Source organism: Oncorhynchus mykiss, chromosome 8, assembly GCF_057628025.1.
Source record: "Oncorhynchus mykiss isolate SJ-2025 chromosome 8, ASM5762802v1, whole genome shotgun sequence".
Classification (NCBI taxonomy): domain Eukaryota; kingdom Metazoa; phylum Chordata; class Actinopteri; order Salmoniformes; family Salmonidae; genus Oncorhynchus; species Oncorhynchus mykiss.
This window is the reverse complement of record NC_143029.1, coordinates 7,188,623-7,214,787: the sequence shown is the minus strand read 5'-3', so window position 1 is coordinate 7,214,787 and position 26,165 is coordinate 7,188,623. Positions and strand designations below refer to the sequence as shown.

Genomic DNA, 26,165 nt, shown 5'->3' with positions numbered 1-26,165 from the left:
TTTTTTAAATGATGACACACACACTTTGAGGTTCTGCTTGTTCTAGAACCACACCCTGAGGTTGTCAAGTTTATTACGTACGTACACATGGTACATTAAAACAGACAAATGGTACTGATCTTCAGTCTATCTTAAGCAGTGTTCTATATGATATGAGGCCTGTTCCAGTGATTCCAGTCAGTTACTCTGCACCTACCCCATACTTTTTAGCCTGGGACCTAAAATGTGTGTTTTGCCAACTCCTATTGTCCACATAAGAGTCGTCAAAACAGCACAAACAGATCTGAGACCAGGCTAGATCATTTCAGCTAATATTATTTACCACAGTCTCAGGTGGTGTAATGGTTTATATACTATGAACTGAATGTTTCAGGGTCCAGCCCCAAAGAGTGTTGATATCCTTTCATACTAGCTATTCTACACACTGTGAGCCATTCACTATTTGAAGGCAACTCCTATTGTAGAATGGTTCACATTCTAATCATTCCAACTCAGCAATCTATTCTACAGTCAGTCTGTCACTCAGTAGCCCCGTTTATACCTGGTTTTAGCTTGCGTCCTTTGTCCTGATCTTGTCTACATTCTGATTGTGACCACATTTTTAGACGGGTGTAGAAGAGTAAAAGACTGTGATCCGATCCTCCTGCTCACCTCTGGAGGTAGTCAGACACATTGTCTGGATATCTTACAAGTGTAGACAGATCTGGACAGAGGCACCATTTAAATCATCAACGGGTGGCACAATTGACTGATTACATCAATATGTCTCAAAAAATATTATTTATATATTGTAAAAAGAATAGCTGTGAAATAATTTTTGATAAAGGAAGGGGACGAGGAAATCTGGTCACAACGCAGACACAGTGGATGGATAACAGACACATTTTTGGAAATGTGGGCAAATTCAGAATGTAGTCAAGATCAGGACCCATGTTAGCACCAGGTAGAAATGGGGCTTGAGATAACATCGTATAAAAACAAATAACTTTTCCCCCACTATAGTAAACTTCTCATATTATTACAGTCAAAAAAGTGTTAAACAAATCAAAATGTATTTGAGATTCTTCAAAGTAGCCACCCTTTGCCTTGACAGCTTTGCACACTCTTGGCATTCTCTCAACCAGCTTCACCTGGAATGCTTGATTTGTTGAACACCTTTTTTTGGTTACTACATGATTCCATATGTGTTATTTCATAGTTTTGATGTCTTCACTATTATTCTACAATGTAGAAAATAAAGAAAAACCCTTGAATGAGTAGGTGTGTCCAAACTTTTGACTGGTAGTGTATATGGAATTAATGCTATTCTATTGTCTGTCTGCGCCGTTTTAAAAGCACATATACAACCACCCAGCGTCCGAGATTATTATACAGATTGGTAGTTATTCAGGCTAATCATCTTAAAACGTGGAATGAACTTCTTTAAAGCCAAGGAACGCGTAACTCTCTCCCTCTCGGATAAAGTGACGCCCAAGGCTTTAGGACGGATGACATCACAATGAATAAGAAGAACTCCCTGGCCCGAGCCACAGAGAGACGGGGGAGTTCCACAGCGTTAGGTGGAACCTGGGTCGTGTTCATTAGGGCACACCGTAGTAGCAAAAAAAAAAAGTTTAGAAGCAGGGGGGGGAAACAAAAATCAGCTTTCTTATTGGACAAGTACAGATAGTCCCTCCCTGTTGTGGAGTATTTTTTTCCATTTCGAGCCTAATGAACACAACCCTTAACTGTCTCTCTGGTTGCGTCCCAGTCCATATATAGTGCCCTACTTTTGAATAGGGTACCAATATGTTCCCTATCTCCTAGTTCCCTATCTCCTACTAGAGGTCCCCAGGTTTCTGGTGACATGTGTTGCAGACACGCACTGGGTGGTCCCAACCCCTAGAGGGCACCGCTCTGCGTTCAGGGGAGCAGTCGTCACACACGCCCTGGCCGCAGGCCCTGCAGTGGTGGATGGAGAGACGCGGCGCGGAGAAGTCTCTCTGACACTCACAGCAGCATCGGATATCTTGGTCTGGAACCCAGTAGGCTGGACGAGCTGCATCCTTCATCAGACCTAGAGGGAGAGGAGAGGACACACAGTTATACCCAGACACACACACACACACACACACACACACACACACACACTTTAGTTTTGGAAGACATGGCTATGTCAAAGTGACCCATCACAGTTTTCCCTCTTAAGCCTCTATTAAAAGCTACAATATATGTCATTTTTTTGGGGCGACCTGACCAAATTCACATAGAAGCACGAGTTATAGATCCGGCATTCCCATTGAAAGCAAGCTGCATATCTGCTCTATTTCTATGCTTCCCGGTCTTAAATTCAGGTGTTTTTTATTTTGGCGTCTGTTACTTTTGTAATCCAGCTTCAAAACAGCTGAAAATGTATTTTTGGTTTAATGAAAATATATTTTTTAGATGGTACAACGACTGTTTGTTTTGTCACATACACTGAACTCAGGCAAACCATTTAGAATTTTAGCACCCAGGAAAAGGCGGAGTGGTTTCTGCATATTGCACCTTTAAATCTTTTCAACCTTCTTCTCTCATTGACCTTACAGTTAATTACGTACACCAAACCTGCTCCTGCTGCGCAGGGAGTCGCGTGACCACGGCCTGCTGCACAGGGAGTCGCGTGACCACGGCCTGCTGCGCAGGGAGCCGCGTGACCACGGCCTGCTGCACAGGGAGTCGCGTGACCACGGCCTGCTGCGCAGGGAGCCGCGTGACCACGGCCTGCTGCGCAGGGAGCCGCGTGACCACGGCCTGCTGCGCAGGGAGCCGCGTGACCACGGCCTGCTATACAGTGAGTCACGTGACCACGGCCTGCTGTGCAGTGAGTCACGTGACCACGGCCTGCTATACAGGGAGTCACGTGACCAGTATTCAGAACACCTTTTCAGAACACCTTTTCCACATTACAGCCTTATTCTAAAATGGATAAAATACTATTTTCCCCTCATCAATCTACACACAATACCTCATAATGACATCACAATACCCCATAATGACATCACAATACCCCATAATGACATCACAATACCCCATAATGACATCACAATACCCCACAATGACATCACAATACCCCATAATGACATCACAATACCCCATAATGACATCACAATACCTCATAATGACATCACAATACCTCATAATGACAAAGCAAAAACAGGTTTTTAGAATAAATTTTTTGCAAATACCTTATTTACATAAGTATTCAGACCCTTTGCTATGAGACTCTAAATTGTGGCTAAGGTGCATCCTGTTTCCATTGATCATCTTTGAGATGTTTCTACAACTTGATTGGAGTCCACCTGTGGTAAATTAAATTGATTGGACATGATTTGGAAAGGCACACACCTGTCTATATAAGGTCCCACAGTTGACAGTGCATGTCAGAGCAAAAACCAAGCCATAAGGTGGATGGAATTGTCCGTAGAGCTCCGAGACAGGATTGTGTCGAGGCACAGATCTGGGGAAGGGTACCAAAACATTTCTGCAGCATTGAAGGTCCCCAAGAACACAGTGGCCTCCATCATTCTTAAATGGAAGAAGTTTGGAACCACCAGACTGTTCCTATTGCTGGCCGTCCGGCCAAACCGAGAAATCGGGGGAGAAGGGCCTTGGTCAGGGAGATGACCAAGAACCCGATGGTCACTCTGACAGAGCCCCAGAGTTCCTCTGTGGAGATGGGAGAACCTTCTCTGCAGATCCCACCAATCAGCCTTTATGGTATAGTAGGCAAACGGAAGCCACTCCTCAGTAAAAGGCACATGACTGTCCGCTTGGAGTTTGCCAAAAGGCACCTAAAGTCTCTCAGTGAAACAAGATTCTCTAGTCTCTCTTGAGAAACAAGATTCTCTAGTCTCTCTTGAGAAACAAGATTCTCTAGTCTGATGAAACCAAGATTGAACTGAATTCCAAACGTCACGTCTGGAGGAAACCTGCCACCATCCCTACGGTGAAGCATGGTGGTGGCATCATCATGTTTTTCAGCGGCAGGGACTGAGAGACTAGTCAGGACCGAGGGAAAGATGAAAGTAGCAAGTACAAAGAGATCCTTGATGAAAACCTGTTCCAGAGCGACCCTAAGCACACAGCCAAGGTAATGCTGGAGTGCCTTCGAAACAAGTATCTGAATGTCCTTGAGTGGTCCTGTCAGAGCCCGGGCTTGAATCCGATCGAATATCTCTGGAGAGACCTGAAAATAGCTGTGCAGCAACACTCCCCATCCAACCTGACAGAGCTTGAGAGGATCTGCAGAGAAGAATGGGAGAAACTCCCCAAATACAGGTGTGCCAAGCTTGTAGCGTCATACCCAGGAAGACTCTAGGCTGTAATCGCTGCCAAAGGTGCTTCAACAAAGTACTGAGTAAAGGGTCTGAATACTTATGTAAATGTGATATTTATTTATTTTAAAAAATATATAATTTTCACTTTCTCATTATTTGGTATTGTGTGTAGAAGGATGGGAGGGAAAAACAAATGTAATCCATTTTAGATTAAGGCTGTAACGTAACAAAATGTTGAAAATGTTAAGGGGTCTGAATACTTTCCGAATGCACCGTATGTAGTGGTGACCACAGAGTAATCTAGACTACAGCACTCACCCAGAGGGCTACAGTACTCACCCAGAGGGCTACAGTACTCACCCAGGGGGCTACAGTACTCACCCAGGGGGCTACAGTACTCACCCAGGGGGCTACAGTACTCACCCAGAGGGCTACAGTACTCACCCAGAGGGCTACAGTACTCACCCAGAGGGCTACAGTACTCACCCAGAGGGCTACAGTACTCACCCAGAGGGCTTAAGTACTCACCCAGATGGCTACAGTACTCACCCAGAGGGATGTATGTATTGGTGACCACAGAGTAATCTAGACTATAGTACTCACCCAGAGGGCTACAGTACTCACCCAGAGGGCTACAGTACTCACCCAGAGGGCTACAGTACTCACCCAGAGGGCTACAGTACTCACCCAGAGGGATGTATGTAGCAGTGACCACAGAGTAATCTAGACTACAGTACTCACCCAGAGGGCTACAGTACTCACCCAGAGGGCTACAGTACTCACCCAGGGGGCTACAGTACTCACCCAGAGGGCTACAGTACTCACCCAGAGGGCTACAGTACTCACCCAGAGGGCTACAGTACTCACCCAGAGGGATGTATGTATTGGTGACCACAGAGTAATCTGGACTACAGTACTCACCCAGAGGGCTACAGTACTCACCCAGAGGGCTACAGTACTCACCCAGAGGGATGTATGTAGCAGTGACCACGGAGTAATCTAGACTACAGTACTCACCCAGAGGGCTATAGTACTCACCCAGAGGGCTACAGTACTCACCCAGAGGGCCACAGTACTCACCCAGAGGGCCACAGTACTCACCCAGAGGGCTACAGTATTCATCCAGAGGTCTATAGTACTCACCCAGAGGGATGTATGTAGCAGTGACCACAGCTCCCAGTGTATTCTGAACAGCCTCTCCTACTCTCCTACTGAGTGTCCCTCCTTCCTCCTCCTCCAACGCGGCATCCAGCAGCTCTGCAACACACACACAGAAGGAAGGAACGAGAAACAAATATTATTCATAAGATATGGCAACCAGAAAATAAGAGTAGGAAAAACAAAAAGTAAAAAGGGGGAAAACATTGAGGCAAGCAACACTGAAGCATGCATGAGAGCACCAGCTGTTTCCGGAGGACTGTGTGATCACGCTCTCCGTAGCCGATGTAAAACCTTTAAACAGGTCAACATTCACAAGGACGCGGGGCCAGACGGATTACCAGGACGTGTACTCAGAGCATGAGCTGACCAACTGGTAGGTGTCTTCACTGACATTTTCAACCTGTCCCTGACCGAGTCTGTAATACCAACATGTTACCTCGACTAACCTGTGCCCCCGCACATTGACTCTGCCGGTACCCCCTGTATATAGCCTCGTTACTGTTATTTTATTATTTATTGTTTACTTCCAATTTATTTAGTAAATACTTAACACTTGTTTTTTCTTAAAACTGCCTTGTTGGTTAATGGTCTGTCAGTAAGCGTTTCACTGTGACAAATAACATATGATTTGATTACACGATTTACCACCTAATTTTGATGTTCATGTGACATCCAGGTTTATCTAAGAGTATTCTTTAAAGACCTATTGGGACATCATAGGATAACTGTAGACATCGTTTTTGATATACAACGACGTCCTTACCTTCTGAGACGCTCCGGTTCAGGAAGCAGGCATCACAGACCCGTACGGGGACGAGCCCCCAGCCCCTCTCAGGAACAGGACGGTTCTTGGTGGAGCAGCCGTCACAGAAGCCCTCTCCACAGGCACGGCAGTGGTGCTTAGTATCGTTGTCCTGGAACACCTCACTGCACTTAGAACATTTCTGTTACAGAGAACACAGAGACACAGAGAACACAGAGACATAGAGACACAGAGAACACAGAGACACAGAGAACACAGAGACCACAGAGAACACAGAGAACACAGAGACAGAGACACAGAGAACACAGAGAACACAGAGAACACAGAGAACACAGAGACACAGAGACACAGAGAACACAGAGAACACAGAGACATAGAGACACAGAGAACACAGAGACCACAGAGAACACAGACACAGAGAACACAGACACAGAGAACACAGAGACACAGAGAACACAGACACAGAGAACACAGACACAGAGACACAGAGAACACAGACAACACAGAGACACAGAGAACACAAAGAACACAGAGAACACAGAGACACAGAAAACACAGAGACACAGAGAACACAGAGACACAGAGAACACAGAGAGCACAGAGAGCACAGGAGAGAGATTATATCACAGGCTGAAAACACAAGCACACATAGAAGAAATGGACAGTCTATACACAGTCATAAGATAAATGGACAGTCTATACACAGTCATAGGATAAATGGACAGTCTATACACAGTCATAAGAGAAATGGACAGTCTTTACACAGTCAAACAATAATCCATGACAACATGAATATGTCCAAACATGTTCACTGCACAGCTGAGGCATAATACCTCAATTTAGGGAATCACTGGCTAGGGAATGGGATCCCATGATTGGATCCACGCTGTGTCTAAACCTGTGTGTCCAGATGGCTGTGAGGACCACGTACCAGGATGAGGAAGTTGGGTTTCCAGTAGGCTGGGGCAATCTGGTCGGTCAGCCAGGAAGTGACAGCTTTGGCAGGTTTCACACTGAGCTCTGACACACTCTGGGAGATGTAGTTCACACCGTCCAACAGTCGCTGAGCTGCATTGTTGTTGTCCTTCAGAAAACCATCTGACTGGAGAGGAGAGAGAGAGGGGAGAAGGAGAGAGGGAGAGAAGAGGGAGGAGAGAGAAGAGGGAGGAGAGAGAGAGGGGAGAAGGAGAGAGGGAGAGAAGAGGGAGGAGAGAGAGAGGGGAGAAGGAGAGAGGGAGAGAAGAGGGAGGAGAGAGAAGAGGGAGGAGAGAGAGAGGGGAGAAGGAGAGAGGGAGAGAAGAGGGAGGGGGAGAGAGAAGAGGGAGGAGAGTGAAGGGGAGGAGAGAGAAGGGGGAGGAGAGAGAAGAGGGAGGAGAGAGAAGGGGAGGAGAGAGAAGGGGAGGAGAGAGAAGGGGGAGAGAGAAGGGGGAGAGAGAAGGGGGAGGGAGAGAGAGGGAGGAAAGGGAGAGAAGAAGAGGGAGGAAAGAGAAGGGGGAGAGAGAAGAGCGAGGGAGAGAAGGGGAGAGGGAGGAGGGGAAGGGAGGATGAGAGAAGAGAGAGGAGAGAGAAGGGGGAGAGAGAGAGAGGGAGGAAAGAGAAGGGGGAGAGAGAAGAGCGAGGGAGAGAAGGGGAGAGGGAGGAGGGGAAGGGAGGATGAGAGAAGAGAGAGGAGGGGAAGGGAGGATGAGAGAAGAGAGAGGAGAGGAAGAGGGAGAAGGGGGAGAGAGAAGAGCGAGGAGAGAGAAGGGGGAGAGAGAAGAGGGAGGAAAGAGAAGGGGGAGAGAGAAGAGGGAGGAAAGAGAAGGGGGAGAGAGAGAGGGAGGAAAGGGAGAGAAGAAGAGGGAAAGAGAGAGCGAGGGGGGATGGAGGTGAGAGACATTGTTAATGGCAGGGTGAAGGGTGACTCTCCTGATAGGTTTACATATTGCTCTACACTAGGAAACCGTGCAGTCCACTGACATTACAAATATGGAGAACGAAACAAATCAATGCCTTTATGATCATGTCCTCTCGCCCTCATACAAGTGGACCAGAACCTAAACTCTACCCCGTCTAGCCCTCATACAAGTGGACCAGAACCTAAACTCTACCCCGTCTAGCCCTCATACAAGTGGACCAGAACCTAAACTCTACCCCGTCTAGCCCTCATACAAGTGGACCAGAACCTAAACTCTACCCCGTCTAGCCCTCATACAAGTGGACCAGAACCTAAACTCTACCCCGTCTAGCCCTCATACAAGTGGACCAGAACCTAAACTCTACCCCGTCTAGCCCTCATACAAGTGGACCAGAACCTAAACTCTACCCCGTCTAGCCCTCATACAAGTGGACCAGAACCTAAACTCTACCCCGTCTAGCCCTCATACAAGTGGACCAGAACCTAAACTCTACCCCGTCTAGCCCTCATACAAGTGGACCAGAACCTAAACTCTACCCCGTCTAGCCCTCATACAAGTGGACCAGAACCTAAACTCTACCCCGTCTAGCCCTCATACAAGTGGACCAGAACCTAAACTCTACCCCGTCTAGCCCTCATACAAGTGGACCAGAACCTAAACTCTACCCCGTCTAGCCCTCATACAAGTGGACCAGAACCTAAACTCTACCCCGTCTAGCCCTCATACAAGTGGACCAGAACCTAAACTCTACCCCGTCTAGCCCTCATACAAGTGGACCAGAACCTAAACTCTACCCCGTCTAGCCCTCATACAAGTGGACCAGAACCTAAACTCTACCCCGTCTAGCCCTCATACAAGTGGACCAGAACCTAAACTCTACCCCGTCTAGCCCTCATGCAAGTGGACCAGAACCTAAACTCTACCCCGTCTAGCCCTCATACCAGTGGACCAGAACCTAAACTCTACCCCGTCTAGCCCTCATACAAGTGGACCAGAACCTAAACTCTACCCCGTCTAGCCCTCATACAAGTGGACCAGAACCTAAACAGGTGTCATATTACCAACAGGCCCTAAAACCCTGTAAATCACCAGACAGGTGTTATATTACCAACAGGCCCTGAGACCCTGTAAATCACCAGACAGGTGTTATATTACCAACAGGCCCTGAGACCCTGTAAATCACCAGACAGGTGTCATATTACCAACAGGCCCTGAGACCCTGTAAATCACCAGACAGGTGTCATATTACCAACAGGCCCTGAGACCCTGATAATCACCAGACAGGTGTTATATTACCAACAGGCCCTGAGACCCTGTAAATCACCAGACAGGTGTTATATTACCAACAGGCCCTGAGACCCTGTAAATCACCAGACAGGTGTTATATTACCAACAGGCCCTGAGACCCTGTAAATCACCAGACAGGTGTCATATTACCAACAGGCCCTGAGACCCTGTAAATCACCAGACAGGTGTCATATTACCAACAGGCCCTGAGACCCTGTAAATCACCAGACAGGTGTTATATTACCAACAGGCCCTGAGACCCTGTAAATCACCAGACAGGTGTCATATTACCAACAGGCCCTGAGACCCTGTAAATCACCAGACAGGTGTCATATTACCAACAGGCCCTGAGACCCTGTAAATCACCAGACAGGTGTCATATTACCAACAGGCCCTGAGACCCTGTAAATCACCAGACAGGTGTCATATTACCAACAGGCCCTGAGACCCTGTAAATCACCAGACAGGTGTCATATTACCAACAGGCCCTGAGACCCTGTAAATCACCAGACAGGTGTTATATTACCAACAGGCCCTGAGACCCTGTAAATCACCAGACAGGTGTTATATTACCAACAGGCCCTGAGACCCTGTAAATCACCAGACAGGTGTTATATTACCAACAGGCCCTGAGACCCTGTAAATCACCAGACAGGTGTCATATTACCAACAGGCCCTGAGACCCTGTAAATCACCAGACAGGTGTTATATTACCAACAGGCCCTGAGACCCTGTAAATCACCAGACAGGTGTCAGATTACCAACAGGCCCTGAGACCCTGTAAATCACCAGACAGGTGTTATATTACCAACAGGCCCTGATACCCTGTAAATCACCAGACAGGTGTTATATTACCAACAGGCCCTGAGACCCTGATAATCACCAGACAGGTGTTATATTACCAACAGGCCCTGAGACCCTGTAAATCACCAGACAGGTGTCATATTACCAACAGGCCCTGAGACCCTGTAAATCACCAGACAGGTGTTATATTACCAACAGGCCCTGAGACCCTGTAAATCACCAGACAGGTGTCATATTACCAACAGGCCCTGAGACCCTGTAAATCACCAGACAGGTGTTATATTACCAACAGGCCCTGAGACCCTGTAAATCACCAGACAGGTGTCATATTACCAACAGGCCCTGAGACCCTGTAAATCACCAGACAGGTGTTATATTACCAACAGGCCCTGAGACCCTGTAAATCACCAGACAGGTGTCATATTACCAACAGGCCCTGAGACCCTGTAAATCACCAGACAGGTGTTATATTACCAACAGGCCCTGAGACCCTGTAAATCACCAGACAGGTGTCATATTACCAACAGGCCCTGAGACCCTGTAAATCACCAGACAGGTGTTATATTACCAACAGGCCCTGAGACCCTGTAAATCACCAGACAGGTGTCATATTACCAACAGGCCCTGAGACCCTGTAAATCACCAGACAGGTGTTATATTACCAACAGGCCCTGATACCCTGTAAATCACCAGACAGGTGTTATATTACCAACAGGCCCTGAGACCCTGATAATCACCAGACAGGTGTTATATTACCAACAGGCCCTGAGACCCTGTAAATCACCAGACAGGTGTTATATTACCAACAGGCCCTGAGACCCTGTAAATCACCAGACAGGTGTTATATTACCAACAGGCCCTAAAACCCTGTAAATCAACCGACAGGTGTCATATTACCAACAGGCCCTGAGACCCTGATAGTCACCAGACAGGTGTTATATTACCAACAGGCCCCTGAGACCCTGTAAATCACCAGACAGGTGTCATATTACCAACAGGCCCTGAGACCCTGTAAATCACCAGACAGGTGTCATATTACCAACAGGCCCTAAAACCCTGTAAATCACCAGACAGGTGTCATATTACCAACAGGCCCTGAGACCCTGATAGTCACCAGACAGGTGTTATATGTTATGTCACACCAACAAATTTGTGCAGAAAATTTGAGAGAAATACGCTTTTTTGTGAGTATGGAATATTTCTGGGATCTTTCATTTCAGCTCATGAAACATGGAACCAACACTTTACATGTTGGGTTGATATTTTTTGTTTAGTGTAGGAAGACCCACCAATGAGAATTTGTCTTAAACTATTTGACACGGTCATCACACCAATTCTTCTACATGGGCATCAACATTTGTGGGATAAAAAAATAAAATAATGGGATCCAGAATATTATCGTCACAAGGCTTTCTTATACAAACACACCAACCCAGAGAGACTCTTTACAGCAACTGACCTAAAACCACCAGCGAGAACGAGAGCAAGACTAGTAGCAGGAGTGACGAGGAGGTCAGTCAGTATGTATTCCTTATTGTGGTACATTCTAATCCATTTACTAAAACAACTGCTTAACTTCAGCCAAACTGAAACAACCAGACTTCTCTGGAATGTGTGGGACTTCGCCTAAAGAAAATAACTGTGTAGAGCTTCTACAACAGGGCTAGAATTAAGTGAGAACAAGGGCCCATCGCCTCTCAGAGTAGGAGACATGCCCCTCGCCTCTCAGAGTAGGAGGGATGGCCATCGCCTCTCAGAGAAGGAGAGATGCCCCTCGCCTCTCAGAGTAGGAGGGATGGCCATCGCCTCTCAGAGTAGGAGAGATGCCCCTCGCCTCTCAGAGTAGGAGGGATGCCCATCGCCTCTCAGAGTAGGAGAGATGCCCATCGCCTCTCAGAGTAGGAGACATGCCCCTCCCCTCTCAGAGTAGGAGAGATGCCTCTCAGACTAGGAGAGATGCCCCTCCCCTCTCAGAGTAGGAGAGATGCCTCTCAGAGTAGGAGACATGCCCCTCGCCTCTCAGACTAGGAGAGATGCCCATCGCCTCTCAGAGTAGGAGACATGCCCCTCCCCTCTCAGAGTAGGAGAGATGCCTCTCAGAGTAGGAGAGATGCCTCTCAGAGTAGGAGAGATGCCTCTCAGACTAGGAGAGATGCCTCTCAGACTAGGAGAGATGCCTCTCAGACTAGGAGAGATGCCTCTCAGACTAGGAGAGATGCCTCTCAGACTAGGAGAGATGCCCATCGCCTCTCAGAGTAGGAGAGATGCCTCTCAGAGTAGGAGAGATGCCTCTCAGACTAGGAGAGATGCCCCTCCCCTCTCAGAGTAGGAGAGATGCCTCTCAGAGTAGGAGACATGCCCCTCGCCTCTCAGACTAGGAGAGATGCCTCTCAGAGTAGGAGACATGCCCCTCCCCTCTCAGAGTAGGAGAGATGCCTCTCAGAGTAGGAGAGATGCCTCTCAGACTAGGAGAGATGCCCCTCCCCTCTCAGAGTAGGAGAGATGCCTCTCAGAGTAGGAGACATGCCCCTCGCCTCTCAGACTAGGAGAGATGCCTCTCAGAGTAGGAGAGATGCCTCTCAGAGTAGGAGAGATGCCTCTCAGAGTAGGAGAGATGCCCCTCCCCTCTCAGAGTAGGAGAGACGTCCCTCCCCTCTCAGAGTAGGAGAGACGTCCCTCCCCTCTCAGAGTAGGAGAGATGCCCATCGCCTCTCAGAGTAGGAGAGATGCCTCTCAGAGTAGGAGAGATGCCTCTCAGAGTAGGAGAGATGCCTCTCAGAGTAGGAGAGATGCCTCTCAGAGTAGGAGAGATGCCTATCGCCTCTCAGAGTAGGAGAGATGCCTCTCAGACTAGGAGAGATGCCTCTCAGAGTAGGAGAGATGCCTCTCAGAGTAGGAGAGATGCCTCTCAGAGTAGGAGAGATGCCTCTCAGACTAGGAGAGATGCCTCTCAGACTAGGAGAGATGCCTCTCAGACTAGGAGAGATGCCTCTCAGAGTAGGAGAGATGCCTCTCAGAGTAGGAGAGATGCCTCTCAGAGTAGGAGAGATGCCTCTCAGAGTAGGAGAGATGCCTCTCAGAGTAGGAGAGATGCCTCTCAGAGTAGGAGAGATGCCTCTCAGAGTAGGAGAGATGCCCCTCCCCTCTCAGAGTAGGAGAGATGATGAAGGATCAGTTTTGCCTGTTAGATCCAATGATTAAAATGACATGGACCTGCCCATAGAACAACACTCTTACTCTGAGACGCTGCATGAATACGGGCCCAGGCATAAGTAGGGGAGCCCTCTGTTGTTCTTACCCCAGGCCAGATGTGTTGTATTTCAGTCCTGACCACTGTGTCCACTGGGTCCTGGTTCCCGTACCAGTACTGCCTACTTCTGTAGATCACTCCACAGTTTGGACACTCTATCACATACCTGTAAACAACAACAACACTACTTAAGTTCAGCTAACACACGCTCTCAGTTATACTATCAGAGATCAGATGTGATCAGCTGAAACATTGAAAGTCAGAAAAATAAAAGGACTTTCCATTAGAGGTAGTGACTCACTATGACATCTGAACAGGATATTATAATGAGGAGTTCTACGTGTTCAGGACTCACCCAGACCAGGCGTACGTGGCCAGACCAAACCAGGGAGAGTCAGAGGAGGCTGTCGTCTTGGGAATCACAATCACCTCCTTCCCTCCCTCATAGCACGCCTGAGGAGCAGAGAGAGCACATGCTCAGACAAAGCTGTGTGTGAGTGTGTGAGTGAGTGAGTGAGTGAGTGAGTGTGAGTGATTGAGTGAGTGAGTGTGAGTGATTGAGACTGTCTGTCTGTGTTCCTACTTTACAGGTGTAGATGCGGTTGTCGTATTGAGCAGTGTAGCGACAGCGGTGTTTAGCCTCGTGATCCACTTCCTCTTTCAGATGGTTCATACTGTTCACACAGCCAGACCTGACAGGAAGAGGTTTATTACTGTACTGTTCATTACAGTCAGACCTGACAGGAAGAGGTTTCTTACTGTACTGTTCATACAGTCAGACCTGACAGGAAGAGGTTTATTACTGTACTGTTCATTACAGTCAGACCTGACAGGAAGAGGTTTATTACTGTCCTGTTAATTACAGTCAGACCTGACAGGAAGAGGTTTATTACTGTACTGTTCATTACAGTCAGACCTGACAGGAAGAGGTTTATTACTGTACTGTTCATTACAGTCAGACCTGACAGGAAGAGGTTTATTACTGTCCTGTTCATTACAGTCAGACCTGACAGGAAGAGGTTTATTACTGTCCTGTTCATTACAGGAAGAGGTTTATTACTGTACTGTTCATTACAGTCAGACCTGACAGGAAGAGGTTTATTACTGTCCTGTTCATTACAGGAAGAGGTTTATTACTGTACTGTTCATTACAGTCAGACCTGACAGGAAGAGGTTTATTACTGTACTGTTCATACAGTCAGACCTGAAAGGAAGAGGTTTATTACTGTACTGTTCATTACAGTCAGACCTGACAGGAAGAGGTTTATTACTGTCCTGTTAATTACAGTCAGACCTGACAGGAAGAGGTTTATTACTGTACTGTTCATTACAGTCAGACCTGACAGGAAGAGGTTTATTACTGTACTGTTCATTACAGTCAGACCTGACAGGAAGAGGTTTATTACTGTCCTGTTCATTACAGTCAGACCTGACAGGAAGAGGTTTATTACTGTCCTGTTCATTACAGGAAGAGGTTTATTACTGTACTGTTCATTACAGTCAGACCTGACAGGAAGAGGTTTATTACTGTCCTGTTCATTACAGGAAGAGGTTTATTACTGTACTGTTCATTACAGTCAGACCTGACAGGAAGAGGTTTATTACTGTACTGTTCATACAGTCAGACCTGACAGGAAGAGGTTTATTACTGTACTGTTCATTACAGTCAGACCTGACAGGAAGAGGTTTATTACTGTCCTGTTAATTACAGTCAGACCTGACAGGAAGAGGTTTATTACTGTACTGTTCATTACAGTCAGACCTGACAGGAAGAGGTTTATTACTGTACTGTTCATTACAGTCAGACCTGACAGGAAGAGGTTTATTACTGTCCTGTTCATTACAGTCAGACCTGACAGGAAGAGGTTTATTACTGTCCTGTTCATTACAGGAAGAGGTTTATTACTGTACTGTTCATTACAGTCAGACCTGACAGGAAGAGGTTTATTACTGTCCTGTTCATTACAGGAAGAGGTTTATTACTGTACTGTTCATTACAGTCAGACCTGACAGGAAGAGGTTTATTACTGTCCTGTTCATTACAGTCAGACCTGACAGGAAGAGGTTTATTACTGTCCTGTTAATTACAGTCAGACCTGACAGGAAGAGGTTTATTACTGTCCTGTTAATTACAGTCAGACCTGACAGGAAGAGGTTTATTACTGTCCTGTTAATTACAGTCAGACCTGACAGGAAGAGGTTTATTACTGTCCTGTTAATTACAGTCAGACCTGACAGGAAGAGGTTTATTACTGTACTGTTCATTATAGTCAGACCTGACAGGAAGAGGTTTATTACTGTACTGTTCATTACAGTCAGACCTGACAGGAAGAGGTTTATTACTGTCCTGTTCATTACAGTCAGACCTGACAGGAAGAGGTTTATTACTGTCCTGTTCATTACAGGAAGAGGTTTATTACTGTACTGTTCATTACAGTCAGACCTGACAGGAAGAGGTTTATTACTGTCCTGTTCATTACAGTCAGACCTGACAGGAAGAGGTTTATTACTGTACTGTTCATTATAGTCAGACCTGACAGGAAGAGGTTTATTACTGTCCTGTTCATTACAGTCAGACCTGACAGGAAGAGGTTTATTACTGTCCTGTTCATTACAGGAAGAGGTTTATTACTGTACTGTTCATTACAGTCAGACCTGACAGGAAGAGGTTTATTACTGTACTGTTCATTACAGTCAGACCTGACAGGAAGAGGTTTATTACTGTACTGTTCATTATAGTCAGACCTGACAGGAAGAGGTTTATTACTGTACTGTTCATTACAGTCAGACCTGACAGGAAGAGGTTTATTACTGTCCTGTTCATTACAGTCAGACCTGACAGGAAGAGGTTTATTACTGTCCTGTTCATTACAGGAAGAGGTTTATTACTGTACTGTTCATTACAGTCAGACCTGACAGGACAAAGATGATGTTAGTTGGTTTTATTGTCCTGTTGGAGGTAATATATTCCTGGTGGTATTTTCCAGAATAATTATCAGGTCATTAATTACTAATGGTATGTAGCAGCTCTGATGTTATATCCATTAATCATGTAATAACAACATACCAGCTGAACACCGTACAGTAATAGAAAGCATTCCTGAACACCGAGACAGAGACAAGAGAGATAACTGAACACTGAGACAGAGAGAGAGAGACTTTCCTACAGCTGAGAGATATCTGAACACTGAGACAGAGAGAGAGAGACTTTCCTACAGCTGAGAGATATCTGAACACAGAGACAGAGACAGGGAGATAACTGAACACTGAGAAAGAGAGAGAGAGACCTTCCTACAGCTGAGAGATATCTGAACACAGAGACAGAGACAGCGAGATAACTGAACACTGGGACAGAGACAGAGAGATAACTGAACACTGAGAAAGAGAGAGAGAGACACCTTCCTACAGCTGAGAGATATCTGAACACTGAGACAGAGACAGAGAGATAACTGAACACTGAGACAGAGACAGAGAGATAACTGAACACTGAGAAAGAGAGAGATAACTTCCTACAGCTGAGAGATAACAGAACACTGAGACAGAGACAGAGAGATAACTGAACACTGAGAAAGAGAGAGATAACTTCCTACAGCTGAGAAATAACTGAACACTGAGACAGAGATAACTTCCTACAGCTGAGAGATAACTGAACACTGAGACAGAGACAGACAACATCCTAAGGCTGAGGGATAACAGAACACAGACAGAGAGAGATAACTGAACACTGAGACAGAGAGAGATAACAGAACACAGACAGAGAGAGATAACTGAACACTGAGACAGAGAGAGATAACTGAACACTGAGACAGAGAGAGATAACTGAACACAGACAGAGAGACTCACCCACAGCTGAGACAGATACTGGAGCAGGTGAAGTATTCATCAGGGAAGAAAGAGTTACTGGCCAGGTGCTCTTCTGGGATATCCCCACTGAAACGCTCACTCAGGGCCTAGAAGGGAGAGAGAGCGCTTTGTCACAGGTGTTGGTTTAAAACAGCTGGTCATTAATTATTTACAAAACACTCTCACACACACACACACACACACACAACTGCACACAGTTTGGCATTTATTGTCATGAATGTTGGTGTGGAGGCAGCTCTGCAAAGTGGTCACTAGCTAGATTCAAATGTAAAAAAAATTAAATCTGATTTTAAACCTAACCTTAACCACACTGACAACCCTAATGCAGCATTTCCCAAATTCGGGACCCCAAGAGGGGCACGTTTTGGTCCCCCCCCCCACTACACAGCTGATTCACGTTACCAAAGCTTGATGATGAGTTGATTACTTGAATCAGCTGTGTAGGGGGGGTTCAAACCAAAATGTGCACCTCTTGGGGTCCTGAGTTTGGGAAATGCTGCATTAGGGTTGTCAGTGTAGTTAAGGTTAGGTTTAAAATCAGATTTTGGGGAACGTTGCCCTAATGCCTAACCCTAAATGAAGACAATATAGTCAATTTTGACTTTGCAGCTGGCCCATCTAGTGGAAAATCGCTCAGTGCTGCCTACAGGGCAAGATTCGTGACAATAAACATTAACCTGCGACCTGCGACCTGCACACACACACACACACACACACACACACACACACACACACACACACCTACCTGCAGGGCTCTGTATATGACGTTTGCAGAACGTGGTGAGCGGGTAGTGTTGTTATCTAACTGTTGCTCCAGACTACGCAGGAGACCGCTGAAGTCTGTCGGGGGGTTGTAGGTTCGAGTCCCGCGGTACTGGATGGAGCTGAAGGCCTCGGGGAAAAGACCCAGCTTTCTGAAACGCTCCTGAAGCAGACGCTCTGCAGACTCTGATGGGTTGTCTGGAGAGAGACAGAGAGATACAGAGGAGGGAGAGAGATATATATAGGAGGAGAGGGAGAGAGGGGGAGAGAGAGAGGGGAGGGAGAGAGATATATATATAGGAGGAGAGGGAGAGAGGGGGAGAGAGAGAGGGGAGGGAGAGAGATATATATAGGAGGAGAGGGAGAGAGGGGGAGAGAGAGAGGGGAGGGAGAGAGATATATATATAGGAGGAGAGAGAGAGAGAGATATAAAGGAGAGGGAGAGATGGGGAGAGAGAGAGAGGAGGGAGAGAAGGGTGGAGAGAGAGATATATATAGGAGGAGAGGGTGAGAGAGAGAGAAGGGGGAGAAAGAGAAATATGGAGGAGGGAGAGAGCGGTGGAGGAGAGAGAGATATATATAGGAGGAGAGGGAGAGAGGGGGAGAGAGAGAGAGAGAAGGGGGAGAAAGAGAAATATAGAGGAGGGAGAGAGCGGTGGAGGAGAGAGAGATATATATAGAGGAGAGGGAGAGAGGGGGAGAGAGAGGGGGGTGAAGAGAGGGGTGGAGGAGAGAGAGAGAGAAGAGGGAAAGACATTAGCTATAGGTGACTACCAGAATGACATGTTATTTCCACTTTCTAAAATGAAAAGTGAATTGAGGACAACCCTACTACGGCCTATATCTCTGTCTCAGCCCCTAACCCTGTCCTCCTAAATCAAATCAAACCCTGTCCTCCTAAATCATTTATAAAGCACGTTTCTTACAGGGAATGCATTTCAAGGTGCTTAACTATTCAAATAATACAAGATGAGAAAGATAAAACAAAACCTTTTCTAAATGAAAGATGAAAATAGTAAAACAACAATAAAATAGATAATAGTATAGATAGTAAAAAATTAAAATAACATTCTATATTATCTATACTCAGTAAAAGGCTAAAAAGGTGTCTTAAGATCTTTCTTTAAACATCTTTACAGTTTCTGAGGGCCTCAGATCCTCCGGGAGGCTGAAAACAGTCTCACCAGGCCAGGACCGTAGGGGCTGAAGACAGCCTCACCAAACCAGGACCGTAGGGGCTGAAGACAGTCTCACCAGGCCAGGACCGTAGGGGCTGAAAACAGTCTCACCAGGCCAGGACCGGAGGGGCTGAAGGCTGTCTCACCAGGCCAGGACCGTAGGGGCTGAAGACAGCCTCACCAAACCAGGACCGTAGGGGCTGAAGACAGTCTCACCAGGCCAGGACCGTAGGGGCTGAAAACAGTCTCACCAGGCCAGGACCGGAGGGGCTGAAGGCTGTCTCACCAGGCCAGGACCGTAGCGGCTGAAAACAGTCTCACCAGGCCAAGACCGTAGGGGCTGAAGGCTGTCTCACCAGGCCAGGACCGTAGGGGCTGAAAACAGTCTCACCAGGCCAGGACCGTAGGGGCTGAAAAAAGTCTCACCAGGCCAGGACCGTAGGGGCTGAAGACAGTCTCACCAGGCCAGGACCGTAGGGGCTGAAGACAGTCTCACCAGGCCAAGACCGTAGGGGCTGAAGGCTGTCTCACCAGGCCAGGACCGTAGGGGCTGAAGACAGTCTCACCAGGCCAGGACCATTGGGACTGAAGACAGCCTCACCAGGCCAGGACCATTGGGACTGAAGACAGCCTCACCAGGCCAGGACCATTGGGACTGAAGACAGCCTCACCAGGCCAGGACCATTGGGACTGAAGACAGCCTCACCAGGCCAGGACCGGAGGGGCTGAAGGCTGTCTCACCAGGCCAGGACCGTAGCGGCTGAAAACAGTCTCACCAGGCCAAGACCGTAGGGGCTGAAGGCTGTCTCACCAGGCCAGGACCGTAGGGGCTGAAGACAGTCTCACCAGGCCAGGACCATTGGGACTGAAGACAGCCTCACCAGGCCAGGACCATTGGGACTGAAGACAGCCTCACCAGGCCAGGACCGGAGGGGCTGAAGGCTGTCTCACCAGGCCAGGACTGTAGGGGCTGAAGACAGTCTCACCAGGCCAGGACTGTAGGGGCTGAAGACAGTCTCACCAGGCCTGGACCGTAGGGGCTGAAAACAGTCTCACCAGGCCAAGACCGTAGGGGCTGAAGGCTGTCTCACCAGGCCAGGACCGTAGGGGCTGAAGACAGTCTCACCAGGCCAGGACCATTGGGACTGAAGACAGCCTCACCAGGCCAGGACCATTGGGACTGAAGACAGCCTCACCAGGCCAGGACCGGAGGGGCTGAAGGCTGTCTCACCAGGCCAGGACCGTAGCGGCTGAAAACAGTCTCACCAGGCCAAGACCGTAGGGGCTGAAAAACAGTCTCGCCAGGCCAGGACCGTAGGGGCTGAAGACAGTCTCGCCAGGCCAGGACCGTAAGGGCTGAAGACAGTCTCGCCAGGCCAAGACCGTAGGGGCTGAAAACAGTCTCGCCAGGCCAGGACCGTAGGGGCTGAAGACAGCCTCACCAGGCCAGGACCGTAGGGGCTGAAGGGCAGCCTCACCAAATGTTTAGGTTCTGACCGATGGAACAACAAACTCCTAACTCTCTACGCTGCCGCCAATATCCAGCAACTTCGCACAGCCATTGAAGAGGAGTGGGACAACATTCCACAGGCCACAATCAACAGCCTGATCAACTCTATGTGAAGGAGATGTGTCGCGCTGCATGAGGCAAAATGGTGGTCACACCAAATACTGACTGGTCTTCTGATCCACACCCCTACATTTTATTTAAGGTATCTGTGACCAACAGATGCATATCTGTATTCCCAGTCATGTGAAAACCATAGATCAATTTATTTCCATTGACTGATTTCCTTATATGAACTGTAACTCAGTAAAATCTTAGAAAATTGTACGTTGATATTTTCCTTCAGTATAAAAAGCCAGTTCCAGAGGACCGGATATCTTTAAAGCCACGTAACGCATTCAAATCAATAAAAACATTTTTAAATCAATTGTATAAACTAACAGGTAACCAAATGCAGGGATACCTACACCTGATCCCAGCATTTTATCTCTCTACAGATGGCTCGTCCATTCTAACTTTACCCAATAACTGATATAGCCTGGTCCCAGATCTGTTGTCTCCTTCTATAGCCTGGTCCCAGAACTGTTGTCTCCTTCTATAGCCTGGTCCCAGATCTGTTGTCTCCTTCTATAGCCTGGTCTCAGATCTGTTGTCTCCTTCTATAGCCTGGTCCCAGATCTGTTGTCTCCTTCTATAGCCTGGTCCCAGATCTGTTGTCTCCTTCTATAGCCTGATCCCAGAACTGTTGTCTCCTTCTATAGCCTGGTCCCAGATCTGTTGTCTCCTTCTATAGCCTGGTCTCAGATCCGTTGTCTCCTTCTATAGCCTGGTCCCAGATCTGTTGTCTCCTTCTATAGCCTGGTCCCAGATCTGTTTGTGCTCAGGACAACTCCATTACAATCATTGGCATGAAAATGATTGACAATGAGTTGGCACGATAGCACAAACAGCCTGGCAGACAGGCTATAAATGCCAACCAGAACCACCTACCTGATGTCAGTTAGTTTGGGTGTGGATGGTCCCATGTAAGTGGGTGAACATTCTAATAGGTTATACTGAACTGTTTCCACAAGAGCCACGTGTTAGGTTTTCATCCAATAGTACCTTAACAGCTTGATAAGCCTGGCAATGCCAACCCTGTACCTGAGCCCAGTAGCTTGGTGTGGACGGTCTCATGGAAGATAATAACAGCTGGTCCCAGAGTGGACAGAGGGACGTCCAGACCACACCGGGCCGTAGTGGCCTTCAGCTCCCTGGTGAAGTGCTTCAGATAGGCGTCCGACGCGTCGCCTAGGAACTTGAACAGGTCGTCGTGGAGACGGTCGGCGTGGGTACGGTAGATGATGAGGTCGGAGACGGCTAGGACTTTGAGGAGCAGCCGGGTGCGCTGGCCCTGATTGGATCCTGGGTGGCCAATAGAGAGGAAGAGGACGTGTTAGTAGATGCTTCCTGACTGGTTATTGCTCCCACCGTTATCTTTATTTGATAAGATAACAGATTAAATCGGTGTCAATTGCGTAAATAAAAATGTCACAGCTGCTGACATTTAGCAACATTCGTGTCATTGCCCCTCTCTCCTCCTCACCTGCCCCCAGCAGTCCCTCTGTGTCGATCACCACCACTCTGTGGATGGGGTCCATGGCAGCCCAGACCCCCACGGTGCATGACTCCTGAGTGGGGGACGTCTGGAACACCTCCCGCCCCAGGAAGAAGGTATGGTTCAGTGTGTGGGACTTCCCCTCCCCTGTGTTCCCGAAGATAGACACGACCTTGAGGAGTTCCTCAGGTCTACAGTCCAGCCGGCTCACAAAGTCTTCCTCATCCTTCAACTACAGGGGAAAGACAACAGAGCCTGAGGTGAGCTAGTTTAATCACCAACCGAGGTAATAGAGCACAGCGTATTTCTCATTTAGTGACCTACTTTTGACCCGTAGACATATTGTCAAAAGTAGTGCACTATCTATCATAGGTCTCTGATCAAAAAGTACAGGAAGCCTGTCCATTGTAGACTGGCTCATACAGACTGGCTTTCAGATCTAAAACGTCCCTAGGGGTTCGTGGCTACGGATATGTGGTTTCTATGGGTGTTATTTCAATACCTGGATCATAATATGTCTACATTCCAAATGGAACACTAATCTATAGTGGGTTCTGGTCAAAAGTAGTGCCCTATTTAGGGAATTGGAAGCCATTTGAGATGTACCCCAGGTCATAAGGATATCACTCACCTGCATCTCCTCCTTCGCATCCACCAGTAAGAAGCTGCAAACCTTCTCTAGTTTTGCCTTGAGGGCCTCCATCTCCCCTCCATCCCCAGCCTCCAGGCTACTATCCTGGACTTGACCGGGAGGAGGGTAGGGGGTCACAGGGTGCTTCCTCTTGTTTACCCCGCTATGGGTCCGCTTCTGGCAATCCAGACACAGGTTGATTTTACAGCCCTGGCAGCGCACCACCGCCCTCAGCCTGCCTCCGTTCACCCCACACCCGCTGCTGTCGCCCTTACAAGAGTCACAAAATGGAACGTGTCCCGGTGCGATGCGGACACGGTCATGGTTCCTCATGCGTTCCTGACGATGGAGCTCTAGCTCGCAGCGGACGCACTGCAGGCTGCCGCACTCGTCGCATTCAAAGGCGGCCTCGTCTGAGCCACCGCAGGCGTAGCTCTCCTGACACACCAGGATGGTGTTCATCCCTTTATCTACCGACGGACCTTGACCACTCATAATGATCGCTTCAGTATGCTACTGCTAACAAGTGCACCTTTCTGTCGATAACCTGTACCCAATGAGTCTACAACTGCACTGCGAAACCAAACTGCTTGGAAATATGTTTATTACTATATGCTACAGTGTTAAAGATTTAAATGTATTATTCTCTAGCGTATTATGTGGTTGTTTTTTCTGGTAGAGGTGTCTCTTCTATACTCCCCAAAACACTTAGCAGATGGACATTTAATATGAACTGTGAGAGGTCACTTTGACAAAGCCATATGTCACCAAAGTGCCTGTCTGTCAGCAAAACAATCACAACAACGACTTCCTACATACATGTCCAGACATGCAGCTATCCTACAAGCCCCACATGCAAGTAATCGTTAGCTGTCAATCAGCAATAACATTGTAATTATCTTGCTACTGCTAATTAGCCTACTGTACGGTTAGCTGCTGTTGTTGTTGTTGTTGGCTAAGCCAATTTGACAGCATAAATAGGCAACGGTGACAGTGTAAAAACATCAACAAATCCGCAAATCCACAAAAGATGACACTCGCGTATTTTTCAGTTACTCCACATCAACTCAAACGACCAAATTTCTCAACCACTAAAACCATCAACAAAATCCTTCGTCGAAAAACAAAAAAATGGGCGACGGCTGTTCCCGTAACCTAAACCGTTGCTTCTACAGAGGAAAAACGCTATAATATTTTAATAGAAAACATGGCATCCAGTGCAACTTAATTCAGCACAAAGACACCGTTATTATGTATACATTTGTTAAGATAATTTCGCTGCCTGACAGCTAGATTTCATTCGATGTTGTTCCCAGTTTCATCAGCTGATCGGCTTGTTTTGATCCAGAGGTTAAAAGTTACACCGCGCATAGCATTCTGGGAAATGTAGTAATACCCGTAGAGTTGTTGCTTTGAATCGCTTTAATGTATCAATAACATGACTACATTCCCCACTATGCAACTCAACTCACTATGCAACTCAATGTTTGTAGTTTGTTAGCTGGCTAGGTAAGTCAAAGAGGTTTTCAAATCGATTTTGTCCAATAATCAATACTTAGTTAAAGGAAGTGCATGCCATTCCGGATCCATACAATATGTTCGTTTTAAAATATATATATATTTTTCTGTCTCCATATTGTTAGCTAGCTAGTAATGTTATCTCACTGCTATCTGAAGACGTTACAGCTAGCCTACAGTAGTTTGGAAATGGCTAGATATCGCTCCAGCCGTAATTGATCTCTCTGGAGTGTCAAAGTCACTCGGGTTTTTTAGCAGGGAGTTCACAGTCAGCTCCGCTAAAGTCTCCATAGGCAGAATGATGGCGTACACTTGTGCTGTCTGTCTATCTGCCTACACATATTCTGATTTACTGAGGTAAGGACACTAGGGCTGTTTCAGTCCCAAATGCCACCACATTCCCTGTACAGTGTACTACGACCAAAAAGTACTACACCGTATATGGAATAGGGCCATTTGGGACTCCTCCTCGATACCTACTGGCACGTGCATCAGTGGTCAACAATCCTGCTCTTGGAGATCTCCTGGGAGTGCAGGCTTTTGTTCTTGCCCGACACTAACAATCTGTTTCAACCAACTGCATCCGATGTTGTGTAGTTGAATCGGGTGTGTCAGTGCTGGGATAGAACAAAAGCCCACAACACCAGTAGCTCTCCAGAGCCACAGTTGGTGACCACTAAACTAGGTGACTCGGACGTATGCATAGAAATTATATGATACATGCTATATGTTAAATATGCCTAAATGTCTCTTACTGGTGTGACCTTGTACAGTTCAATTAGTTCAACATACATTTCTCTACTTCATTCCAGAACACAGCCGTTCTCTCCAGTGTCCAAATCATCTTCCTGGTCGGTATGATGGTTCACATCCACTTTGTGAAGGTGGACCATGTGAGACTCATCGTTGGTTCCCTGGGTAACCAGGTGTCTTCTAGCCACGCCTCCTGCACGGAGTCCTACAGACTTCATAGAGATGGGCAAGATCAAAGACATAGTAAATTAAAATGAAGCTATTGTGAAGTTCTGTGTTATATACTGTAGTAGCCCTTACCGTATCATATGTGATGGAATATGATTTGCTGTTGGCTTGTGTGGGTATATGTGTTATGCAACATAGCTGACTTGAGACATTGTTAAGGCTTTTCTCGTGATGGAAAAATACAGAATAACATGAAGACAGGAACTGTTCAATGAGTTGTGGGGGGGCACATTCAGAACGTAGTGTTGCGAGAACAAACGGTCTTTTGTTAGATAACAGGAGCCAGGTGTGTGATAACTGTATTGAGTGTGTGAGCGCATAGATATTCTACACAACTACAACGACTGACCGCTGAAGCGCCAAGGAGGCTGGGACCAGCTCGGGCGCCAACAATCAACGATAGGCTGAGTGAGTTTAAACCACGCCCAGTCTCTACTCTGACAGGCCGGCTCGGAAGCAAGAACTAATTCTGTCAAGAGTATATTATAATATCTTTGTCAGGAACAAGTCAGTTCTCTGTTTGCCCTGCGAGGTGTGACAGAGAGCCCGTATATACTGAAATTGCATTTACCACTTATTGCTTAGCTAATAAAAAATACATAGCATACAATGGGTGACTCATTGTCATACTTATCCTGATACCAGATTCGATTGACGCAACCCTAA

The 26,165-nt window shown here is 47.1% G+C and overlaps 1 protein-coding gene and 1 long non-coding RNA gene across 2 annotated transcripts; one reads left to right on the top strand and one right to left on the bottom strand.

Annotated features, from left to right (window-relative positions):
- Positions 1-31: 31 nt before the first annotated feature.
- Positions 32-25,079, bottom strand: zfyve1 (zinc finger, FYVE domain containing 1). Its single transcript, XM_036984630.2, has 12 exons — positions 23,001-25,079; positions 22,358-22,601; positions 21,916-22,176; positions 18,071-18,285; positions 17,305-17,411; positions 14,045-14,153; positions 13,817-13,914; positions 13,510-13,627; positions 7,154-7,324; positions 6,223-6,403; positions 5,442-5,555; positions 32-2,056 (listed from the first exon to the last, which is right to left on the bottom strand). Exons 1-12 carry the CDS (start codon positions 23,493-23,495, stop codon positions 1,821-1,823), a joined length of 2,349 nt encoding a protein of 782 aa, XP_036840525.1. The 5' UTR covers positions 23,496-25,079; the 3' UTR covers positions 32-1,820.
- On the top strand, positions 24,447-26,109 carry LOC118965487 (uncharacterized). Its single transcript, XR_016497583.1, has 2 exons — positions 24,447-24,509; positions 25,331-26,109. It is a non-coding gene; the product is annotated as an uncharacterized LOC118965487 (long non-coding RNA).
- Positions 26,110-26,165: the final 56 nt, after the last annotated feature.